Source organism: Oncorhynchus kisutch, linkage group LG10 (genome assembly GCF_002021735.2).
Source record: "Oncorhynchus kisutch isolate 150728-3 linkage group LG10, Okis_V2, whole genome shotgun sequence".
NCBI classification, from domain to species: domain Eukaryota; kingdom Metazoa; phylum Chordata; class Actinopteri; order Salmoniformes; family Salmonidae; genus Oncorhynchus; species Oncorhynchus kisutch.
In genome coordinates this window covers 60,502,313-60,524,092 of record NC_034183.2, presented here as the reverse complement: position 1 = coordinate 60,524,092, position 21,780 = coordinate 60,502,313, and the positions used below count along the sequence as shown (strand labels likewise).

At 46.7% G+C, this 21,780-nt stretch overlaps 1 protein-coding gene across 19 annotated transcripts in view; it reads left to right on the top strand.

Annotated features, from left to right (window-relative positions):
- Positions 1 to 21,780, top strand: part of LOC109898621 (nuclear factor 1 X-type) — a 158,115-nt gene that overhangs the window by 130,069 nt on the left and 6,266 nt on the right. For 8 of the 19 annotated variants that reach the window (XM_031834446.1, XM_031834447.1, XM_031834453.1 and 5 more), the window contains 10 exons: positions 921 to 983; positions 2,600 to 2,674; positions 2,826 to 2,946; positions 4,150 to 4,185; positions 4,765 to 4,895; positions 6,225 to 6,299; positions 10,773 to 10,901; positions 17,665 to 17,840; positions 18,881 to 19,028; positions 20,417 to 20,508. In XM_031834446.1, the coding sequence (XP_031690306.1) occupies positions 921 to 983; positions 2,600 to 2,674; positions 2,826 to 2,946; positions 4,150 to 4,185; positions 4,765 to 4,895; positions 6,225 to 6,299; positions 10,773 to 10,901; positions 17,665 to 17,840; positions 18,881 to 19,028; positions 20,417 to 20,508 (1,046 nt within the window). The remainder of the gene's footprint in view (positions 1 to 920; positions 984 to 2,599; positions 2,675 to 2,825; positions 2,947 to 4,149; positions 4,186 to 4,764; positions 4,896 to 6,224; positions 6,300 to 10,772; positions 10,902 to 17,664; positions 17,841 to 18,880; positions 19,029 to 20,416; positions 20,509 to 21,780) is intronic. The other 11 variants (XM_031834458.1, XM_031834454.1, XM_031834456.1 and 8 more) reach the window with 7 other exon arrangements.

Sequence of the window (21,780 nt, the reverse complement as noted above, 5' to 3'; positions counted from 1 at the left end):
TTGAATGGTATATATGATCCAACCATAAAGCTCTTCAAGGTTGCATTACGCAGCAGAGAAAGAATGGCACCAAGCGGGGCCAAACCAAACTAGCACAGGCCTCTCTGTGCACAGTTGTTAAGGTAAAGAGCTGAGTGAGACGCAGTCCCAATGACGCCTCGCGGACCCGGGCTTCACATTTACACTCCTCAGCTTACACTAGTCATCAGTGTGGAGGGAGAGAGAGGCTGCAAGCTGGGGTTACATGGGAACTTCACCTGCCACACTATGCCAGCAGCCTGCACTCAAACAGGACTCCCTGTGTGTGTGTGTGTGTGTGTGTGTGTGTGTGTGTGTGTGTGTGTGTGTGTGTGTGTGTGTGTGTGTGTGTGTGTGTGTGTGTGTGTGTGTGTGTGTGTGTGTGTGTGTGTGTGTGTGTGTGTGTGTGTGTGTTCACTGTGGCTCCCTGGGCCTGAGAGAGGGATGCTAAAGAAGAGAGTGGGGAGAGTAAGGGAGAGAGAGAAAAAAGAGAAAAGGAAGGAGTGCCAGAGATACAATGGGGCAAGAAATGTCACAAACACACAGTTGTTTCATCTCTCAAACTGGAACACCAAACCATTCCTCTTTGATACTTGATGCTCTCTGGAGAGAGTATTAGTAGTGATTCCTCTACTGTGAATGGCTCTGGAAAGTACAGTCTTTGGTGTTTGATTTGCCATTTCATGACTCTAATGTTAAACCTTTAATCTAAGACCCAATTCTGCCTCTGGGATTTAAAATACCTTCCAAAGTGTTCCTATGCTGTCCTCCACCCACTGCCCCCTCACCTTGGGTACCGTCCAGGCATCTGTCTCCTGCCTAACCTCCACCTCTCTCCACCATCTCTCTCTGTCTCTCTCTCTCTGTTTCTCTCTCTCTGTCTCTCTGTCTCTTTTCCACAGAATCCGGACAATCAGACAGCTCAAACCAGCAAGGAGACACAGACATCAAGCCACCGCCCAATGGTGAGTTCACAGTGTGAACATACACTGTCATTTATACATGCAGATGCATGTTTAAACGCTTTCACACACACACCCACACACACACACACACCCAAACACACACACACACACACACCCAAACACACACACCCAAACACACACACCCAAACACACACACACACACACCCACACACACACGCACAGGCCAGTATAGAGTGTTATTGTGTGTCCCAGTGGAGTTGGGCTTGGGTATATTATAGTAAGGCAAGCTGATGTTGCTGGGCCTGGCTGTGAGTGTGGCATCCCACTCATAAATCACCCTGACGTTATTGGAAGATGGGAACCACATGGCCGTGCTGCCGACTGGAGCTCTGACCTCATACAGCCGGCCCTGCGGTTAACCCAGGCTGAGGCAGGCTGAGGAGAAGGTGTGTAATAGGAGCACCACTAACCATGGTGAACCTGGACATCCTACACTCTTAGAAAAAAGAAGCTATTTAGAACCTTAAATGGTTCTTCGGCTGTCCCCATAGCAGAACCCTTTGAAGAACATGTTTTGGTTGCAGGTACAACCCTTTTGGTACCAGGTAGAACCCTTTCTACAGAGGGTTCTACTGTACATGGAACTCAAAAGGGTTCTAACTGGTACCAATACACAATATGGGTGTATACACATTCCTTTACACCCAGCCAGGGACCTATAGACTGAGTGGACACTATAGACTCTACACTACACACTACAGCACTGTTTCTTAGTCATTCATGCTCCTGGGGAGCCAACGGGGGCACATTTTGACCTAGCACTACACACCTGATTCCACTAACTGAAGGATTGATGATGAGTTGATTAGTGGAATCAGGTGTGTAGTGCTAGTTCCCCAGGAGCAGGAAACACTAGACTATAGCCTTAGATAGAGAGCCTTGGTCACTATATCCACGGCCAGGGCCTGCATACACTAGGGCTCTTAGAAAGCTTAAACACACAAATACAATCCAAAATCTATAGCAGTAATGACATCATACACGTTGCAACAAGCTCTGACATACTGGATGCCCACTGGACACCATGTAAACAGTGTGTGTGTGTGTGTGTGTGTGTGCATGGTGTGTATACAGCTTACACAGGGCACAATCTGTGGAGCACATGCTTGACTTGAAGCAGTCATGACGTGAGTACCTGTCCATAGGGCGTTTGATAGGTGCGTGATACGTCCAACCAAAGCCATTTCCTATCGTATAGAAAACACATGCTAGTGCCTTATCTGTTTTTCTATGTCTGGCTTTTTCAGCTCCCTGTGTGTGTGTGTGTGTGTGTGTGTGTGTGTGTGTGTGTGTGTGTGTGTGTGTGTGTGTGTGTGTGTGTGTGTGTGTGTGTGTGTGTGTGTGTGTGTGTGTGTGTGTGTGTGTGTGTGTGTGTGTGTGTGAGCGTGTGTGTGCGTGAGCATGTGTGTGTGCGTGAGCATGTGTGTGTGAGCGTGTGCGTGTGTGTGAGCGTGTGTGTGTGTGTGTGTGTGTGAGCGTGTGTGTGTGTGTGTGTGTGTGTGTGTGAGCATGTGTGTGTGTGTGTGTGTGTGTGTGTGAGCGTGTGTCCTAGCATCTTCTCGTGATCTTCATTGCTCTCATCTCTGTTTTCCCAGGGCACTTGAGTTTCCAGGACTGCTTTGTGACTTCAGGGGTGTGGAACGTGGCTGAGCTGGTCCGAGTGTCACAGAGTGAGTCACTGCCTCTCCTCTCTGTCACTGTCCCTCTCACTACACACTCACCAGTACACACAAACCTCAAGGTTCTCACATGCATTTTCCTACTATACTCTCTGTTTAAAGAGTTGTGTAAGAGTTGCATATATCTGTGTGTGTGCCTCAGCTCCAGTGGCCACAGCGTCCGGCCCCAACTTCTCCCTGGCCGACCTGGAGAGTCCTGGCTACTACAATATCAACCAGGTGGCCCTGGGACGCCGCTCCATCACCTCCACCCCCTCCACCAGGTACACACACACATTACCTGATTATTTTGTAGCCTACTAATACTAGCTTCTGTACGCTTCAGTCTATGCTGTGAATGCTTTCCTCACTCTGCTATGATTGCGTGATGGGACCTTTCTTCTCCTTCCTCTCTCTCTGTGAAACTTTCTTCATCTGGTGTTTTTTCCATCTATCCGTCAAACTGTCTGTCTGTGTTTTTTCTGTCTCTTTTTCCCCCTTTGCTCACTCACTCTCTCTCCTTCTATCCCTCTCTCCTTCCATCGCTCGCTCTCCTTTTACCTCTCTCTCCTTCTATCCCTCTCTCCTTCCATCGCTCGCTCTCCTTTTACCTCTCTCTCCTTCTATCCCTCTCTCCTTCCATCGCTCGCTCTCCTTTTACCTCTCTCTCCTTCTATCCCTCTCTCCTTCCATCGCTCGCTCTCCTTTTACCTCTCTCTCCTTCTATTTCTCTCTCTCCTTCTATCCCTCTCTCCTTCCATCGCTCTCTCTCCTTCTATTTCTCTCTCTCCTTTTACCTCTCTCTCTCTGTCTCACTGTTTCTCTCTCTCTCCTTTTACCTCTCTCCTTCTATCTCTGTCTCACTGTTTCTCTCTCTCTCCTTTTACCTCTCTCCTTCTATTTCTCTCTCTCCTTCTATCTCTCTGTCTCACTGTTTTTCTCTCTCTCCTTCTCTGTCTCACTGTTTCTCTCTCTCTCTCTCCTTCTATCCCTCTCTCCTTCAATTGCTCTCTCGTTTTACCTCTCTCCTTCTATTTCTCTCTCTCCTTCTATTTCTGTCTCTCCTCTCTCTCACTATTTCTCTCTCTCTGTCTCACTGTTTCTCTCTCTCTCCTTTTATCTCTCTCTCCTTCTATTTCTCTCTCTCCTTCTCACTGTCTCACTGTTTCTCTCTCTCTCTCCCTTTATCTCTCTCTCCTTCTATTTCTCTCTCTCCTTCTCACTGTCTCACTGTTTCTCTCTCTCTCTCCCTTTATCTATCTCTCCTTCTATTTCTCTCTCTCCTCTCTCTCCTTTTATCTCTCTCTCCTTTTATCTCTCTCTCCTTCTATTTCTCTCTCTCCTTCTCACGGTCTCACTGTTTCTCTCTCTCTCCTTCTATCCCTCTCTCCTTCCATCGCTCTCTCTCCTTTTCTCTCTCTCTCCTTCTATTTCTCTCTCTCCTTCTATCTCTCTGTCTCACTGTTTCTCTCTCTCTCACGCTGCAGGACTGAAATGGAGCTTTATGCAAGTCTCCCACGGAGGTAGTTATATTCACTCCACTATGTTTCCCCTGACACTACTTTAATATAGACACATTCAGCCAGACGGACAGCCAAAAACACATACAATTCTTTATTTGGATCCACTTATGAAACATTGTGCATTTAAGGACCTATGTTTTTACAGGTCTCGTATGGACTTGAATCCAAGGAACACTCTCACTCACTGTACACACACTTACGCTCTACAATACTTTAGTCTAAGCCAGGGGTAGGCAACTCTGTTCCTGGAGTGCCACAGGTACTACAGGGTTGTGTTCCAACTAGGCACCAAACCTGACCAACTGAGCTAATTGATCAGTTCAGGGATTGCCTAAATTCAACACACCTGGTCTTCCAGGTGGGTTAAATGAAAAGCAGGACCAGATATGCCTACCCCGGTCTAGGTACACAGTCTGATCTGAGGGACTGTAACAAACATGGCCACGTTCAGACAAGGGATGGTGAATAAAGCCGCTACCTGCACTTATCTGTCTCTCAGCAGACTGTACTTTGTCTCCCAAGTAAATAATATTCCTGCCTCCACACCCATTAAGTCCCTTTCTCTCTCCCTCTCTCCAGCTCCAACAAGCGCAAGTCCATTGACGACAGTGAGATGGAGAGCCCGGTGGACGATGTCTTCTACTCGGGCCGCTCCCCTGCGGCCGGCAGCAGCTCCCAGTCCAGTGGCTGGCCCAACGATGTGGACGCAGGTTAGATACCGAAATAACCCCCCCAACCCATCTAACACCCCCTGCTGTGTTTTATGGTAGTGTATCCCTCTACTGTCTGTCAGACCTGTTTTCTTCCCTCCTCCTCTCCTTCCCTCCCCCTCCTCCTCCTATCCACCTGCTCTGTAGGCCTGTGTTTACACCTTTTCTAAATACTTTGTGTGCTCTGCAGTAGTAGTATGGAGTATTATACCAGTGTGTCTGGTGCTCGGCTCTGTGATCAGTAAAAAAAAGAATTAGATTCAGGCTCCTAGTTTGTATTTTATTTTTGTTACCTTTTATTTAACCAGGCAAGTCAATTAAGAACAAATTGTTATTTACAATGACGGCCAACAAGAGGCTAAAGACCTCAAGTGGACGTCACGTTCTGTGGTTAGAGGTTCTTTGACTGGGTGATGTGTGTGTAATATGTGAGTCACAGAGCCTGCTGACAGACTTGACTTTTTAAAATGATTATTTTATTTGACCTTTATTTAACTAGGCAAGTCAGTTAAGAACAAATTCTTATTTACAATGATGGCCTACACCGGCCAAACCCGGACGAAGCTGGGCCAATTGTGTGCCGCCCTATGGGACTCCCAATCACTGCCGGTTGTGATACAGACTTAAGCCTCTATGAAAAGCTTTGTATTAAAGATATAATGTGGATAACTTTCGGCATAATATTTTCCAAGAAAATATCTCTACAAAATCCTCCCCCTTTCTTGAAATCACAAATCCTCTCAAAGTTGTGACTCTACACAGACTCCCATAGACTCTCTATCCTCTAAGCTGCACCCTCCAAACCTCCCTGTCTCCTTATGGTTTTACCTTCCAGCCCCTCTGTTGTGTGTTCAGCATCACAGCACAGCATCAACACTCACTCCCAGGTGCCTGTATCCATCACCTCATATTCAACCTGAATAATGGTCCCTTTAGTATAGTTGATATCTTCAATCAATTATCAGTTCAATTCTATAATAGATCATGTTCATGAATGAATGTAAGGTATGCATCCCTTTCCATCCCCAGCCCTCACAGAAGCCTCCTATTCTAATGGTGGCCAATGGGAAAGGTGGAGGGAGAGCAGTGGATGCATTTGTAAAATGGGTCTGCCTTAATGTGGCCTCTATATGGACACAGTTCATTTACACACACGTTATAACAACATAATATTCCTAATTGTGCCAGTGTTCTTATTTCATTACATGTCAATCATCCTGTACTTAGCTCTCATGTCATCAACTGAGTGGATTGTGGTTAACGTTCCACCCTGCTAATTCCCCCTCCTCCGGTGTTAACTGTGCCCTTCTCTCCTGTTTGAACTTCCAGTGCAGCACCATTTGGCCAGTGTGCAAGAGAGGAAGATAAAGCATGAAAACGATGGCGTGCAGTTTCCTTACCATGGTTAGAAAACATTGCACTCATATATACGTATTGTAATCTATACTGTACATTAACTCTCAACTTGTACTGTATGCATCTCTCTCTCTGCTTGTCTATTTTTCCACACTTCCCAGCGAGTGTTCTTTCCGTCCCTCTCTCCGTCCCTCTCTCCATCCCTCTCTCCGTCCCTCTCTCCATCCCTCTCTCTGGCTCTCTCTCTGTCCCTCTCTCTCTGTCCCTCTCTCTCTCTGTCCCTCTCTCTCTCTCTGTCCCCCTCTCTCTCTCTGTCCCTCTCTCTCTCTCTCTCTGTCCCTCTCTCTCTCTCTCTGTCCCTCTCTCTCTCTCTCTGTCCCTCTCTCTCTCTCTCTCTCTCTCTCTCTCTCTCTGTCCCTCTCTCTGTCCCTCTCTGTGTCCCTCTCTGTGTCCCTCTCTCTCTCTGTGTCCCTCTCTCTCTCTCTCTCTCTCTGTCCCTCTCTCTCTCTCTGTCCCTCTCTCTCTCTCTCTCTGTCCCTCTCTCTCTCTCTCTGTCCCTCTCTCTCTCTCTCTGTCCCTCTCTCTCTCTCTCTCTGTCCCTCTCTCTGTCCCTCTCTGTGTCCCTCTCTGTGTCCCTCTCTCTCTCTGTGTCCCTCTCTCTCTCTGTGTCCCTCTCTCTCTCTCTGTGTCCCTGTGTCCCTCTCTCTCTCTCTCTGTGTCCCTCTCTCTCTCTCTGTCCCTCTCTCTCTCTGTCCCTCTCTGTCCCTCTCTCTCTCTGTCCCTCTCTGTCCCTCTCTCTCTCTGTCCCTCTCTCCATCCCTCTCCTCTCTGCTGCTGTTGGGTTGTTCTTGTTTCTCTCCCAGATATCTGTTGTGGTTTGTGGAAGTACCAAAGCCTTTTGGTAACCCAGTAGCTTCATCAAGTCTATTACTACCTCTCAAACACTGTGTCCACTTGCTTAAGGTAGAGGGCTTGATTAGGGTTGAATCTTTTCTGATTCGGGCTGCCAAGAAACTGTAACCTATTGTTCATTGATTTCATTGATTTCAATGTATTTTTTGCACTCTTTTGCATTCGCTCATTCAAAATTCTAATTTCAGTTCATTTACATTGCAGAAGAGTTTTGAATTGCAGTCATTTAGTAATTTAGTCAGCAACACATGCATCAGTGGTATAGCCCTGTGAAAGTGGGTAGAGATTCTAGAATGAGGCCCTGTCTCCTGTTGAGTTGCTGTGAGCTTCACCCAGTCAGTTACTGAGGTGGTGCTGTTCTGTGCCCCTCCCCTCCCACCTGTCATAGCCTCCACTCAACAGTGGACACCTCCTCCAACAGGCAGGACAGGAAGAGAAATACAACACAAACAAACAAGACTAAATGCACTCAGGTGTGCCGTCAAGGCACAAGGCACCGTCTGTCTCTAAAATATTCCACATGTACAAACACACACACACACACACACACACACACACACACACACACACACACACACACACACACACACACACACACACACACACACACACACACACACACACACACACACACACACACACACACACACACATATACACACACACTCCCAATCTGGAGAGTAGCAGCGTTCCGGTCCAGATGGTGCTTCCATGTGTCTACAGCAATGGGAGCTACTGGGTTACAGCAGACATCTGGTGGTGGTGGTGGTGTATGGGGAGGAAGGGGAGAGGGTTTCAGCTCCCCTCCAAAGGTGATTCACTACCTGAATGGAAGGCTCTGAGGCATATGAGGTGATCATGTAAGTCATCATTACTTTTGCTGTCTCCTGCTCTGCTGTCTCCGGTGCCTGCTGAGGGGACATTGATACGCCTCTATGCATTTCCATTGGTTGTTTCCTTCTCCTCTCTCACTTCATTCCAAGCTCAGCCCATCACTGTACTGTAGTCAACGTATTGGTCTGAGATAGCTTGTGGAAGGAGATATGTGTGGTAGGGAACATTGTGTTTTTGATGATGTGCATGTGTGTTGATGGGAGTGAACTGTATGTATATGTGTCTGAGTTCTCTTCCTGGTTGTGGGTGGGGGGGGGTCACACTCCTCTGACAGTTAGGGTTTTTTGTGGCAGCCAGCTTGTTAGCGTGGCGAGGCTGGAGGGTCATCGGAGCAGTTGGCTGCCAGTCTCCCCAAGCCATGTGCCAGGAGTTGGTCTGAGAAATAGCGCAGAACAATCGATCGTGCTCACTCACGCATACAAATGGGTGCAAGGAAACACACTGATACACAGGCACACACACACACACACACATACATTCAGAGAGAAACAGGAACTGGAAGAGAGAGATCAGAGTAACTTCTGTTAACTCTAACATGCAAATCTTTCCTTGGGCATCTTGGCCTTGTCCTCCAGCCCAGCTCTTCACCCAGACATTGCATTTGTTACGATAACTAAACGAAATCTATCACAGAGTGCGCAATCCCACTTTAGCCTTGGTGGTTATATTCAGCATGTCCACCCTGAACATTTGTCTCATTCAGCCAGTAGCGGTTCACCGGGTGAGACACATTCCTATTTTAATGTCCCAATCCTCTTAAAGTGCCAGAGTGCCATGCTGTGTTTATATCATCATTAATACCATGCCACCAAATGGATCATCACACTCCCCACTCCCACTTGGTGTCACACATTCCTGCCTAGCAGAACATACGTGCCCACCTACCCATTTCTATACTTACCAATGCCCACGCAGGCCCAGCTGCAACGCTGCAGTCAGAAGCATTGTGGGTAATTGTTGTGATCAACTGTTTCCCGAAGTAACACTTCAAAAACGTATTTCAGAACGGCTGCCCCGTTAGAGTTGATATGCTCAGCTTGTAAAAGCTATTTCAGCATCTCCCGAGGCCGTACTGAAACTATCCCCTTTTTATTTCATGTGTTTGTTTTATTTGTGTGAATATGTGTCGTTTATGGGACTTCTTGCTAGTCAGGGTTTTTTTCTGTTTGTGAATTTGTTAAAAATAGTTTTTGCGTGCGTGTGTGTGTGTGTGTGTGTGTATGCACATAATGTCACAAACTGTGCAGTATATGTGTGACTCAGGACATGCAAGTAGAAAAATGTGTGTTTGAGTGCAAAGGTATTTTTATTTATTCTTTTGATCATTATTCTCCAATACTTGATTTCACTTTGAATATCGTGGCTCCCTGAGGTCAAACACACCACTTGACAATGGTCACAAACCATACAATTCTAAATTTCCTGTTCCGATTACCTTACATCAAAATAATTTCCCTCAAACCCTGCCTCACGAGGCCTTGATCATAAAACAGTCTCTTTACTCTGCAGCTCTTACACATTTGGCCATGTTTCTGGGCCAGTTGGTAAGCCTGGCCTACACTTAGTGTGCCTGTTTTTACCAAACTGGGGAATAGTTCATAGTCCTGAAGCCTCAACTGACATTTATAGAAGTAGGAGGACACGTTGATATGTTGTTAAATATATGTGCAGGCTATGCCGTCACTCTTCCACTCCCTTACTTTCTCTCACTCTCACTCCCCTTTTCCATCCATCCTTCATTGGCGTTGGGTCGTCTGCTTGCCACCCTGACTGAACAGCTTGTGTGTGTGTGTTCTGTATCTACCATATCTGTAGGAGATGCATTAACATAATGCAGCCGAGTCTCCCTCCCACCACTGGCAGACTAACTTTACAAGCAGTAGGCCACTAATGTAAGGACATATTGATATCTGTTGGCAAGCTGCAGCTACAGTATATCTGAATATAGCTACACACAGTCAATGTGCCACAGAAACACATTCTGGCCTAGCTGTGAAGCAGTCCAAAATCACACTCCTTGTAAACAGGTACGTTAACAGTGCAGTGTGTGGGAGGGAGGATCTATTCAGAGTGTTGTCATATAGCTGGATGTCCTGCTGTCTATAGGGATGCTGGGTGCTGAGATCACTGCTGGTGTGGGATTGGTGGTGGGATGTAGTGTTTTTTTAATTGATTTTCCTTGTCCTCCTATACCCTGAGACAAGCACTATCTATGGTGAGGTTGGGAACTGGATGCTTGCTCATGGACTCCACGCACAGTAGAATGCCAGTGATCAGAATCCTGTCTTTCGCTCATATACTCCAATGGTGGCAGCAATTATAATGCCATTGCATTTCCCAGCTCTCTCTCTCTCCTCTGACACTGTGCCCCAAGCCTTCCTCTGAACCCCCCTCCCCACCCTGCGCCACTTCGAAAGAACTCCCTCCCCCCTGGACCCCCACTTTACTCTACCCTGGTTCTGATATGCTACAGCACAGAGACCGTACACTAACAGAGAGATATGGAGAGAGAGAGGTTGATCCATCGGTGTAATCAATCGATCCATTGATTTCAGTAGATCACAATTAATAAAGCCCATTAAATTTTTTTAAGTAGAAGTCTTGAGTCTAAATTTAAGTCTACAGTTAAGTTGATTTGATAGAGCAAATAGCCACCAGCCTGTTCATTAAACCCAAGTCTCTGTTCTGCCATTTTGTTGATCCCATTTTTGCCAGGACTCTCCTCGCCTGGTTCTCTTAAGAAGCCGGGGAAATTCGATTTCAGCGCCCTGTCGCAGCAGACGAGGTCGCCTCGCATGGTGTTCACCCACCACCCGCTGCCAATGCTGGCGGGAGTGAGACCAGGTGAGACCCCCCTGACAGACCTCCCTGCCCATCCCCCATCCCCTGACCCAGACCCAGTGGAGGGGTGTCCGTAGGGGAAGACTCTGCTGTCCTACCCTGTGAGGGACAACGGCAGTAGAGTTATGTTTTTGAAAGAAACCTGAGGCACAGAATATACAGTGCATTCAGAAAGTATTCAGACACCCTTGACTTTTTCTACATTTTGTTACGTTACAGCCTTATTCTAAAATTGATTAAATAGTTGTTTCCCTATCATCAATCTACACACAATACCCCATGATGACAAAGAAACAACTGGTTTTTAGAAATGTTTGCACATGTAATTTTTTTTTACATAAGTATTCAAACCCTTATTCAGTACTTTGTTGAAGCACCTTTGGCGGCAATTACATCCTCAAGTCTTCTTGGGTATGACACTACAAGCTTGGCACACCTGTATTTGGGGAGTTTCTCCCATTCTCTGCAGATCCTCTCAAGCTCCGTCAGGTTGGATGGGGAGCGTCACTGCACAGCTATTTTTAGGTCTCTCCAGAGATGTCCGATCAGGTTCAAGCCCGGGCTCTGGCTGGGCCACTCAAGGACATTCAGAGCCTTGTCCTGAAGCCACTCCCGCGTTGTCTTGGCAGTGTGATTACGGTTGTTGTCCTGTTGGAAGGCGAACCTTCACTCCAGTCTGAGGTCCTGAGCACAAAGGAGCAAGGTTTTCATCAATCATAAAAATAAATATTTTATTTTACCCTTTTTTCTCCCCAATTTCGTGGTATCCAATTGTTTAGTAGCTACTATCTTGTCTCATCGCTACAACGATGAGCTCGGGAGAGACGAAGGTTGAAAGTCATGCATCCTGCGATACACAACCCAACCAAGCCGCACTGCTTCTTAACACAGCGCGCATCCAACCCAGAAGCCAGCCGCACCACTGCGCCCGGCCCGCCACAGGAGCCGCTGGTGCGCGATGAGACAAGGATATCCCTACCGGCCAAACCATCCCTAACCCGGACAGCGCTAGGCCAATTGTGCGTCGCCCTGCGACAGAGCCTGGGCGCGACCCCAGAGTCTCTGGTGGCACAGCTGGCGCTGCAGTACAGTGCCCTTAACCACTGCGCCACTCGGGAGGCCCCTATACCTCAATCCTGACTAATCTCCCTGTCCCTGCCACTGAAAAACATCCCCACAGCATGATGCTGCCACCACCATAGGGACGGTTAGGTTACCTCCAGATGTGACGCTTGGCATTCAGGCCAACGAGTTAAATCTTGGTTTAATCAGACCAGAGAATCTTATTTCTCGTGGTTTGAGAGCCCTTTAGGTACCTTTGGGCAAACTCCAAGCAGGATGTCATGTGCCTTATACTGATGAGTGGCTTCTGTCTGGCCACTCTACCATAAAGGCCTGATTGGTGGAGTGCTGCAGAGATGGTTGTCCTTCTGGAAGGTTCTCTCATATCCACAGAGGACTTCTGGAGCTCTGTCGGAGTAACCATTGGGTTCTCGGTGACCTCCCTGACCAAGGCCCTTCACCGCCGATTGCTCAGTTTGGCATGACAGCCAGCTCTAGGAAGAGTCTTGGTGGTTCCAAACTTCTTCCATTTAAGAATGATGGAGGCCACTGTGTTCTTGGCAACCTTCAATGCTGCAGAAATGTTTTGGTACCCTTCCCCAGATCTGTGCCTCAACACAATCCTGTCTCGGAGCTCTACGGACAATTCCTTCGACCTCAGTGCATGCACTGACATGCACTGTCATCTGTGGGACCTTATATAGACACGTGTGCCTTTCCAAATCATGTCCAATCAATTGAATTTACCACAGGTGGACTCTAATCAAGATGGACTCCATCTCAAGGATGATCAATGGAAACAGGATGCACTTGGGCTCAATTTCGAGTCTCATAGCAAAGGAGCATAGCAAAACCTCAGTTTTTTATTTATTCAATAAAACAGTTTTTGTTTTGTCAGTATGGGGTATTGTGTGTAGATTGATGAGAAAAATAATGCTGTAACGTAACAAAATTAGGGAAGAGGTCTGAATACTTTCAAATGCAAATTAGGCTAGAGTATAACATAGTTGCTCCTTCCTGTACCCTGTAAAGAGATCAGTCTGTGGTTGGGTGACTGGGTGAAGAGCCTCCATTCTGTACCTCCATTTCTCTGACCACCACCTTCCCTGATCACCACCTCCCCCAGCCACACTGTCCCAACCCACAACTATGGTCTTACAACTGGTACATGTAGTTATCATGATGGGCACATGATTTATTGGCTTCAATACGTTATTATACAGAGCCTGATAGAAACTTGGTGTACAGCCCTACATTCTCATGAGTCCTGTATTTTTTAGAGAAGACATTTGTTCTTGTTCTGTTGAGTATTTCTCCTGGCTCACGGCTGACAATATCTTGCCATTTTCCCTTAAAATGCTTTAGGCTTATGCCGTTCACCATCAATTGTTTTGTCATCTACCTCTTTCTTCTCCTTTCTTTCTTCTCTCTCTCTCTGACTGAGACGCCTATGGTCGGGGAACCCAGGAAGTGAAGAGCTGTTATTGTGTCTGGCAGCGGAACATGGTCATTGTGGTTATTTCAACCATCATCAAGGATCTCATGATGAAATCAGATATCAACAGTTGCCACAGGGCTGTAACTGGAACATTTGTATTCTCAATCGTATCAGCTCAAAGCAAGTCTTTGTGAAGGGTGAACAGCTCACCATAGATAATGAACCTCTGAACTCATCTGAACTCCCAACTCAAAGCTAAAAGTTCCTAAATTGATCAGAAGCAGTCAGGTTGACCACCGTGTAATGACATCTGCCTCAGATATGCTGAGATTGCCTCCTACACTCTTAGAAAAAAGGGTTCCAAAAGCTGTACCCATAGGAGAACCCTTCCACATAGACCCCTCTATTGAAAGGGTTCTACATGGAACAAGTCTGGTTCTTCCTTTGGTGCAATTTCCAAATGCCTGAAAGTAACACGTTCATCTGTACAAACAATAGTATAAACACCATCGGACCACGCAGCCATCATACCGCTCAGGAAGGAGATGCGTTCTGTCTCCTAGAGATTAACGTACTTTGGTGTGAAAAGTGCAAATCAATCCAAGAACAACAGCAAAGGACCTTGTGAAGATGCTGGAGGAAACAGGTACAAAAGTATCTATATCCACAGTAAAACGAGTCCTATATCGAGAGAACCTGAAAGTCCACTCAGCAAGGAAGAAGCCACTGCTCCAAACCCGCCATCAAAAAGCCAGGCTACGGTTTGCAACTGCACATGGGGACAAATATCATACTTTTTGGAGAAATGTCCTCTGGTCTGATGAAACAAAAATAGAACTGTTTGGCCATAATGACCATCGTTATGTTTGGAGGAAAAAGGGGGAGGCTTGCAAGCCGAAAAACACCATCCCAACCGTGAAGTACGGGGTGGCAGCATCATGTCGTGGGGATGCTTTGCTGCAGGAGGGACTCGTGCACTTCACAAAATAGATGGCATCACGAGGAAGGAAAATGTATATGGATATATTGAAGCAACATCTCAAGACATCAGTCAGGAAGTTAAAGCTTGGTCGCAAATAGGTCTTCCAAATGGACAGTGACCCCAAACATACTTCCAAAGTTGTGGCAAAATGGCTTAAGGACAACAAAGTTAAGGTATTGGAGTGGCCATCACAAAGCCCTGACCTCAATCCCATAGAGAATTTGTGGGCAGAACTGAAAAAGCGTGTGCGAGCAAGGAGGCCTACAAACCTGACTCAGTTACACCAGCTCTGTCAGGAGGAATGGGCCAAAATTCACCCAACTTTTTGTGGGAAGCTTGTGGAAGGCTATCTGAAACGTTTGACCCAAGTTAAACAATTTAAAGACAATGCTAACAAATACTAATTGGGTGTATGTAAACTTCTGACCCACTGGGAATGTGATGAAAAAAAAAAGCTGAAATAATTCTCTCTACTATCATTCTGATATTTTCACATTCTTAAAATAAAGTGGTGATCCTAACTGACCTAAGACAGGGAATTTGTCAGGAATTGTGAAAGACTGAGTTTAAATGTACACTGCTCAAAAAAAATAAAGGAAACACTAAAATAACACATCCTAGATCTGAATGAATGAAATATTCTTATTAAATATGTTTTTCTTTACATAGTTGAATGTGCTGACAACAAAATCACACAAAAATCAATGGAAATCAAATGTATCAACCCATGGAGGTCTGGATTTGGAGTGACACTCAAAATTAAAGCGGAAAACCACACTACAGGCTGATCCAACTTTGATGTAATGTCCTTAAAACAAGTCAAAATGAGGCTCAGTAGTGTGTGTGGCCTCCACGTGCCTGTATGACCTCCCTACAACGCCTGGGCATGCTCCTGATGAGGTGGCGGATGGTCTCCTGAGGGATCTCCTCCCAGACCTGGACTAAAGCATCCGCCAACTCCTGGACAGTCTGTGGTGCAACGTGGCGTTGGTGGATGGAGCGAGACACGATGTCCCAGATGTGCTCAATTGGATTCGGGTCTGGGAAACGGGCGGGCCAGTCCATAGCATCAATGCCTTCCTCTTGCAGGAACTGCTGACACACTCCAGCCACATGAGGTCTAGCATTGTCTTGCATTAGGAGGAACCCAGGGCCAACCGCACCAGCATATGGTCTCACAAGGGGTCTGAGGATCTCATCTCGGTACCTAATGGCAGTCAGGCTACCTCTGGCGAGCACATGGAGGCCCCCGAAAGAAATGCCACCCCACACCATGACTGACCCACCGCCAAACCGGTCATGCTGGAGGATGTTGCAGGCAGCAGAACGTTCTCCATGGCGTCTCCAGACTCTGTCACGTGCTCAGTGTGAACCTGCTTTCATCTGTGAAGAGCACAGGGTGCCAGTGGCGAATTTGCCAATCTTGGTGTTCTCTGGCAAATGCCAAACGTCCTACACGGTGTTGGGCTGTGAGCACAACCCCCACCTGTGGACGTCGGGCCCTCATACCACCCTCATGGAGTCTGTTTCTGACTGTTTGAGCAGACACATGCACATTTGTCCTGCTGGAGGTCATTTTGCAGGGCTCTGGCAGTGCTCCTCCTTATACAAAAGCGGAGGTAGCGGTCCTGCTGCTGGGTTGTTGCCCTCCTACGGCCTCCTCCACGTCTCCTGATGTACTGGCCTGTCTCCTGGTAGCGCCTCCATGCTCTGGACACTACGCTGACAGACACAGCAAACCTTCTTGCCACAGCTCGCATTGATGTGCCATCCTGGATGAGCTGCACTACCTGAGCCACTTGTGTGGGTTGTAGACTCCGTCTCATGCTACCACTAGAGTGAAAGCACCGCCAGCATTCAAAAGTGACCAAAACATCAGCCAGGAAGCATAGGAACTGAGAAGTGGTCTGGTCACCACCTGCAGAACCACTCCTTTATTGGGCGTGTCTTGCTAAATGCCTATAATTTCCACCTGTTGTCTATTCCATTTGCACAACAGCATGTGAAATGTATTGTCAATCAGTGTTGCTTCCTAAGTGGACAGTTTGATTTCACAGAAGTGTGATTGACTTGGAGTTACATTGTGTTGTTTAAGTGTTCCCTTTATCTTTTTGAGCAGTGTATTTGGCTAAGGTGTATGTAAACTTTCGACTTCAACTGTATGTCATTCCCATGCCTGTGTGAAAGTGTTTACTGCGTTGTTGTTGTTTTGTGTCGTAGATCCAGGGGGTTTGGGGTATAGCCCCTCTCCAGAGAGCTTGGCCCTAGCCCAGTCTCTAATGGGATTAAGGGGGACTAAAGGAGTGGGGAGACGGCTCCACCGGGGTAGCATGGATCCTGGCAGGGAGCAATGTGCTGCTTGGCTGGGGGGCACAGGGCCCAGTCTGGGGGTAACACACTGGAGTTGGCAGCCTCCCGCGGGCAGCTGGAGGCCCTGCCGGGTGGGGCAACACTGAAAGGGGTAGACTGGCACACCAGAAGAAAAAGGGAGAGGGTGCGCCCCACTAATACAAATCAAGGAGATTTGGTAATGGATATACATCTGACAGAGAGGGCTTTGTGTCCCATTCAAACGTTCATTCACACCTCAGTCTCCATATTCAGCTCGGCTGGGTGACTTAAAGCGAGATACTTTCTCACCCTCTCATGTAGGCACAAAAGAGAGCTTCTGTATTCCCCTACAGATGCAGCAACACCGGGACATTTAAACCCCCCCACCTGCACACAACCAAATAGATATCATCCAAGCGTAGACCACTAACACATGCACATAAACTCACACGTACAGTGTGAACATAAAGATTAGTCTTGTCATAGAGGATCGTTGGAAAGCAGCTTGCCTATTTAAATGCCAAATTGCTGTGGCGCCTGTGAATCACACCCACAAAACAGCACACAGACGCATTAAGACGTTCTAATTTAAGACGGTGCTCAATGATCTCTTTGTCCTTTTTATTTTTTGGTGTGGTTTGGGGACTGCTTTTGTAATGTAGATCATTGCGTTTGTGTGCTTGTTTATGTGTAAGCATTTCCTGTAAAGCCTCATTCTTTCTTGTAATACATTTTCACCCTCAATCTATCATGATTTGATGAAATAAAACTCCAATTTGGACTGATGTCACTCAATGTGCCGGTCCCTGGGTCTTAAGATGCGGCCGCTGTTGACTGTTTTAAACTAAAAGCCCTGTTCACTGCTGAACTGCATGTCTCGCTGTTAATCTCTGTTGATCTCTTATTCACTCTCCCTCCTTTCATCTATCTAACTAACGTATGCCTCTTCTCAGGGAGCCCCCGTGCCTCAGCCTCTGCCCTGCACTTCCCGTCCCCCTCCATCATCCAGCAGTCCAGCCCGTACTTCCCCCACCCCACCATTCGCTACCACCACCATCCTGGACAGGACCCCCTGAAGGAATTTGTGCAGTTTGTCTGCGCTGATGGTTCGGGACAGTCTGGCGGCCAGGTAAGGTTTGATGTAAGAGGAGAGTTCAGGGGCTGAGTGACACCAACCACTTGTACATTAATATAATCACACATGGGACAACAAAAGATCAATGAAGGCAGTAAGAATAGAATTCCACGAACGTCTAATGTGTGGCTATGCAAACGACACAAACATTACTAAATGAAGTTTAGTGATCGGTGATTATTAACACTGTATAGATATGTACTGTGTTTCCCTGTGGAAACACTACACTGAGTACAGTACTGAGATAGAGACCACAGGTTTGTTTGTGTTTCATCACTTGCGGACACCATTTGCTGTTAAGTATAGATACAGTATGATAGGAGTGAAACTGTAACAGTGAAAAACATGAAAACCTTTAAGTTATGTAGTATGCAAAGTAAGGAAACAGGGTTGACTTTCTGATACATTTAAAAAAAACTTTAACCAATTGCCAAACTGTTGCACCAGTGAGGAGAGAAAGCAAAATACTACTATTGACAATTTCCTGTTGGTCCAGGGTTTTCTGTACTTAATCTTTTTTCCTTGTCCTGTGCTCTTCCAGACCCTAAGGTTCCCTTTTTTCTTTTGCTCCGCCCACCCCCTCAGATTATGTAATCATCAGCACGAAAGCCTACAATCACAGCACATTTCAATCGAGCATACATGTTCTGTCTTCCGTTTTTATTGTAATTATTATTTTGCGTGTTGTTGGTGTCGTGTTTTCTTAGTGGAGTATTTTTCCCATGTTTTGATTTGTTGCCATGTTATGGACAAACCCCACCACCAATTGTGCTCTCACCCCCCTCCCACTCACCCCTCCACCATGGACCACCCCAGAACTCCCCTATCAACACTTGTGGTGATTATTATTTTGTACACCTCCATAAATGATGCAATGCACATACATCATTCGTTTGGCTGTTGTTTCCAACACCCCCACCTCTCCCACCACCCATCTTGGATATTTTTTGGACCTGGTCTCTGGAGCTGCGTCCTCTCATCCGTGTGCAGGTTGTCACATATCGCCCTCCTGACCCTGTTTGTGTTGTCCGCAGCCAAACGGGAGCGGCCAGAGCAAAATGCCGGGCTCCTTCTTGCTGCCTCCACCTCCCCCAGTGGCCCGCCCAGTGCCCCTCCCCATGTCCGACTCTAAATCCAGCAGCACGCCTCCCGACGGCGGACTGACCTCGCCCACATCTCCGTGTAAGTGACCCCACAGACCAAGTCAGAACCAAACCCCTCCCCACCCAGCCAGCTCACCTCTCACCTCCTTCACCGTCTGGGATCAAACTGACCCTAGAGTTACGACAGAAGCCTGTCACCATTCTCCACTGATGACCCTTTTGTGGTGTCCTCCAGGGCTCTATATTAGGCCCACCCTCTTTCTCTTAGAATGCCCATCCTGAGCCCTACCTTGAATGACACTAACCCTTCCTCGATACCCCTGTGCCTCTGCGCTCACAGATGTTGAGGCAGAAGATTGCCATCCTGGTTTTCCTCCGTTTATATGTTTTATTTATCTCATATGGCCAGCCCCCGAGATGTCAGTTGAGATCGGAAGTAGTCTAAAATAGAAATAGATTGATCCATTTCCTTTTTGTCAATTGCTCACTCTAAATCACTTGTTTTTTTACTAGTGGCACATATTTAGGGCAGTTTGTGGATTCCAAAACATCATGCTCCAGTTATTCTGCCATTTCACCAGAAAATATCCAAACATGAAAATAATATTTAGTTATATTTTACCCTTTAGTTGAATAGATATATATATATATATATTTTTTTTTTACTGAGTTGGTGGTGTTGTTGCTTTGAAGGTCAGACAGAGTTACTGAAGGGGTGTGTCCATTAGAAGGGTGTGTCTAGCTATGGGGCGTGTCTGCCAAAATGTTTCTCACCTATGACAGGAGGGGCACTGGACGGAGCACTTTTCTTTCTTTATCCTTCCCTTTTTTTATATTTCAGATTTTTGTGTTTTGTTTTATGCATTTTTTTCAACCCCCTCAAATCAATGTCTCATGTATTTTATCTATGTTACTGATTCTCAAACATGAGGGTTCCAAAAGGGTTCTGCGTCTGTCCCCATAGAAGGACACATTTTGGGTTCCATGTAGAAAATATTTCTACCTGGAACCAAAAGGGCTTCTTCAATGGGTTCTCAGCAGAAGAACCCTTTTTGGTTCTAGATAGCACCTTTTTTTCCCCTCAAAGTCTACTTAACGTATGTGTATGCTGCTAAATAATACAGACTTACACAACACACACTACAGCAACTTTCCAGTATCAGATTCCTGTTAGAAGGGTTTGTAATAACAACCTTCGTGTTGCAGTCTATATTGACCTCAAACTGCCCTAAATTTGGGACCAGGGTTATAGTTTGGAGAGGTCAGGCTCAGTTCAGTAACCCTACTCTCTGATGCGTAGGGGGACTTACAGTAACAATTATATGTGTGATGTCAGGTTGAGAGCTTAAAGCAGTATTTTCATTGCAGTATTTTCTGAAATTGTGATGAAGTACAATGCTCCATAATAAATTTTTATTGAACACAGGCTGTGGTTTGACCATTTCTCCTTTCTGTGTCTGTCTGCAGCTTACTCCACGTCAGGGGCCCCAGCTCCCAACAGGTTTGTCAGCATCGGATCACGGGACAACAACTTTCTGAACATCCCGCAGCAGACACAGGTGAGCAAACAGCTTTAGGGCTCGATTCAATCTGTATCGCAGAAGTTTGCGATTGAAATGTCATTTCCGATTGAGTCGACATATGCAGCGTTACCATGACTACAGTCTCCGCTAACTCAGGAACATTGCCTTTACATTTCTATCGTGCTGTAGCACAGCTCTTCAGCGCTAAGGATTTAATCAAGCCCTTACTCTCATCAACACTACCAAACTACTGCATTAGCACATTAGCGCTTTCTGCTGCTTTCCACAGTGTGTATGTGCTTCCGTGCGTGTATTCATGTGGTGTGCGTGCATGCATGTGTATTTTTTGTGTGTAGGAAACCTGTCTGTTTTCATTGAGATTATCGGCCCAACTCAGGAAACTTACTTAGGTGAATGGATACATGCCAAAATATTTCTTATTCCCAAACTGCCTAACAACTCCCTAAATCTCACTGGTGTATTTCCCTTCCCTCTCCTCATCCCATGATTTGTTGTGGATGTATGTTTTACCGTGTGTGTGGTTTACCGTGTGTGTTAAACTGACCTCTCACTGTTTATTTGGCCCATCTGGACCCTACCCCTCAGGCAGCGGGCTCTCTCTCTCTCCACCGCACTGCCTCTCGCTCATATGCCTCCTCCATTACCCACTGCACTTTTCTCATTAGTGTCCAACCACACCCGCCCCGAGCCAGCTCTGCTCCACACTCCTCCCCACCACATGGAAACCATCTGAAGCCCTCCGCTGCTCTCACCCTCCATCCCTACTCCCTCTATGCTCTCCCTCGGCTCACTCTCCCTCCTACCGCCCCTCTTCTTCCCTCTCTCTCTCCAGCTTCGTAACAGGCCCTGTTTGACTAACCCACCCCGCTCATGAGGCTCACCTTACACCACCGTGCCAACTCTACGCCATTTTGTCCCTTCTTTACTCTCTTTCTCAACAAACTCCGAACTATTCACACACATACACACACACACACACACTTCCTGTGTAGCCCTCCAGTGCTCTGTGCTATTGAGTATATTGTGTTTACAGTATGGTTTTAGTTTGCACTGGAGAAATGAAATTGTATAGGGAGCTTTAATTGGTTGCATATGTAGCTCAGAAATGACATTGTTAGTATAATGTGCCTTGTGAAAAGGTCTTGTGAAAAGTCTGTTTGCTGTGACTGCAGGGCCTGAATAGAACTCTCACTCCCAGTGCAGAGATATTTGGTCTCCAAGTACCCTCTGGTGGCAGCAAGGGAGTTCTACGGCCAGAGGAGAGAGGAAACAGGAGAATGAGAGGGA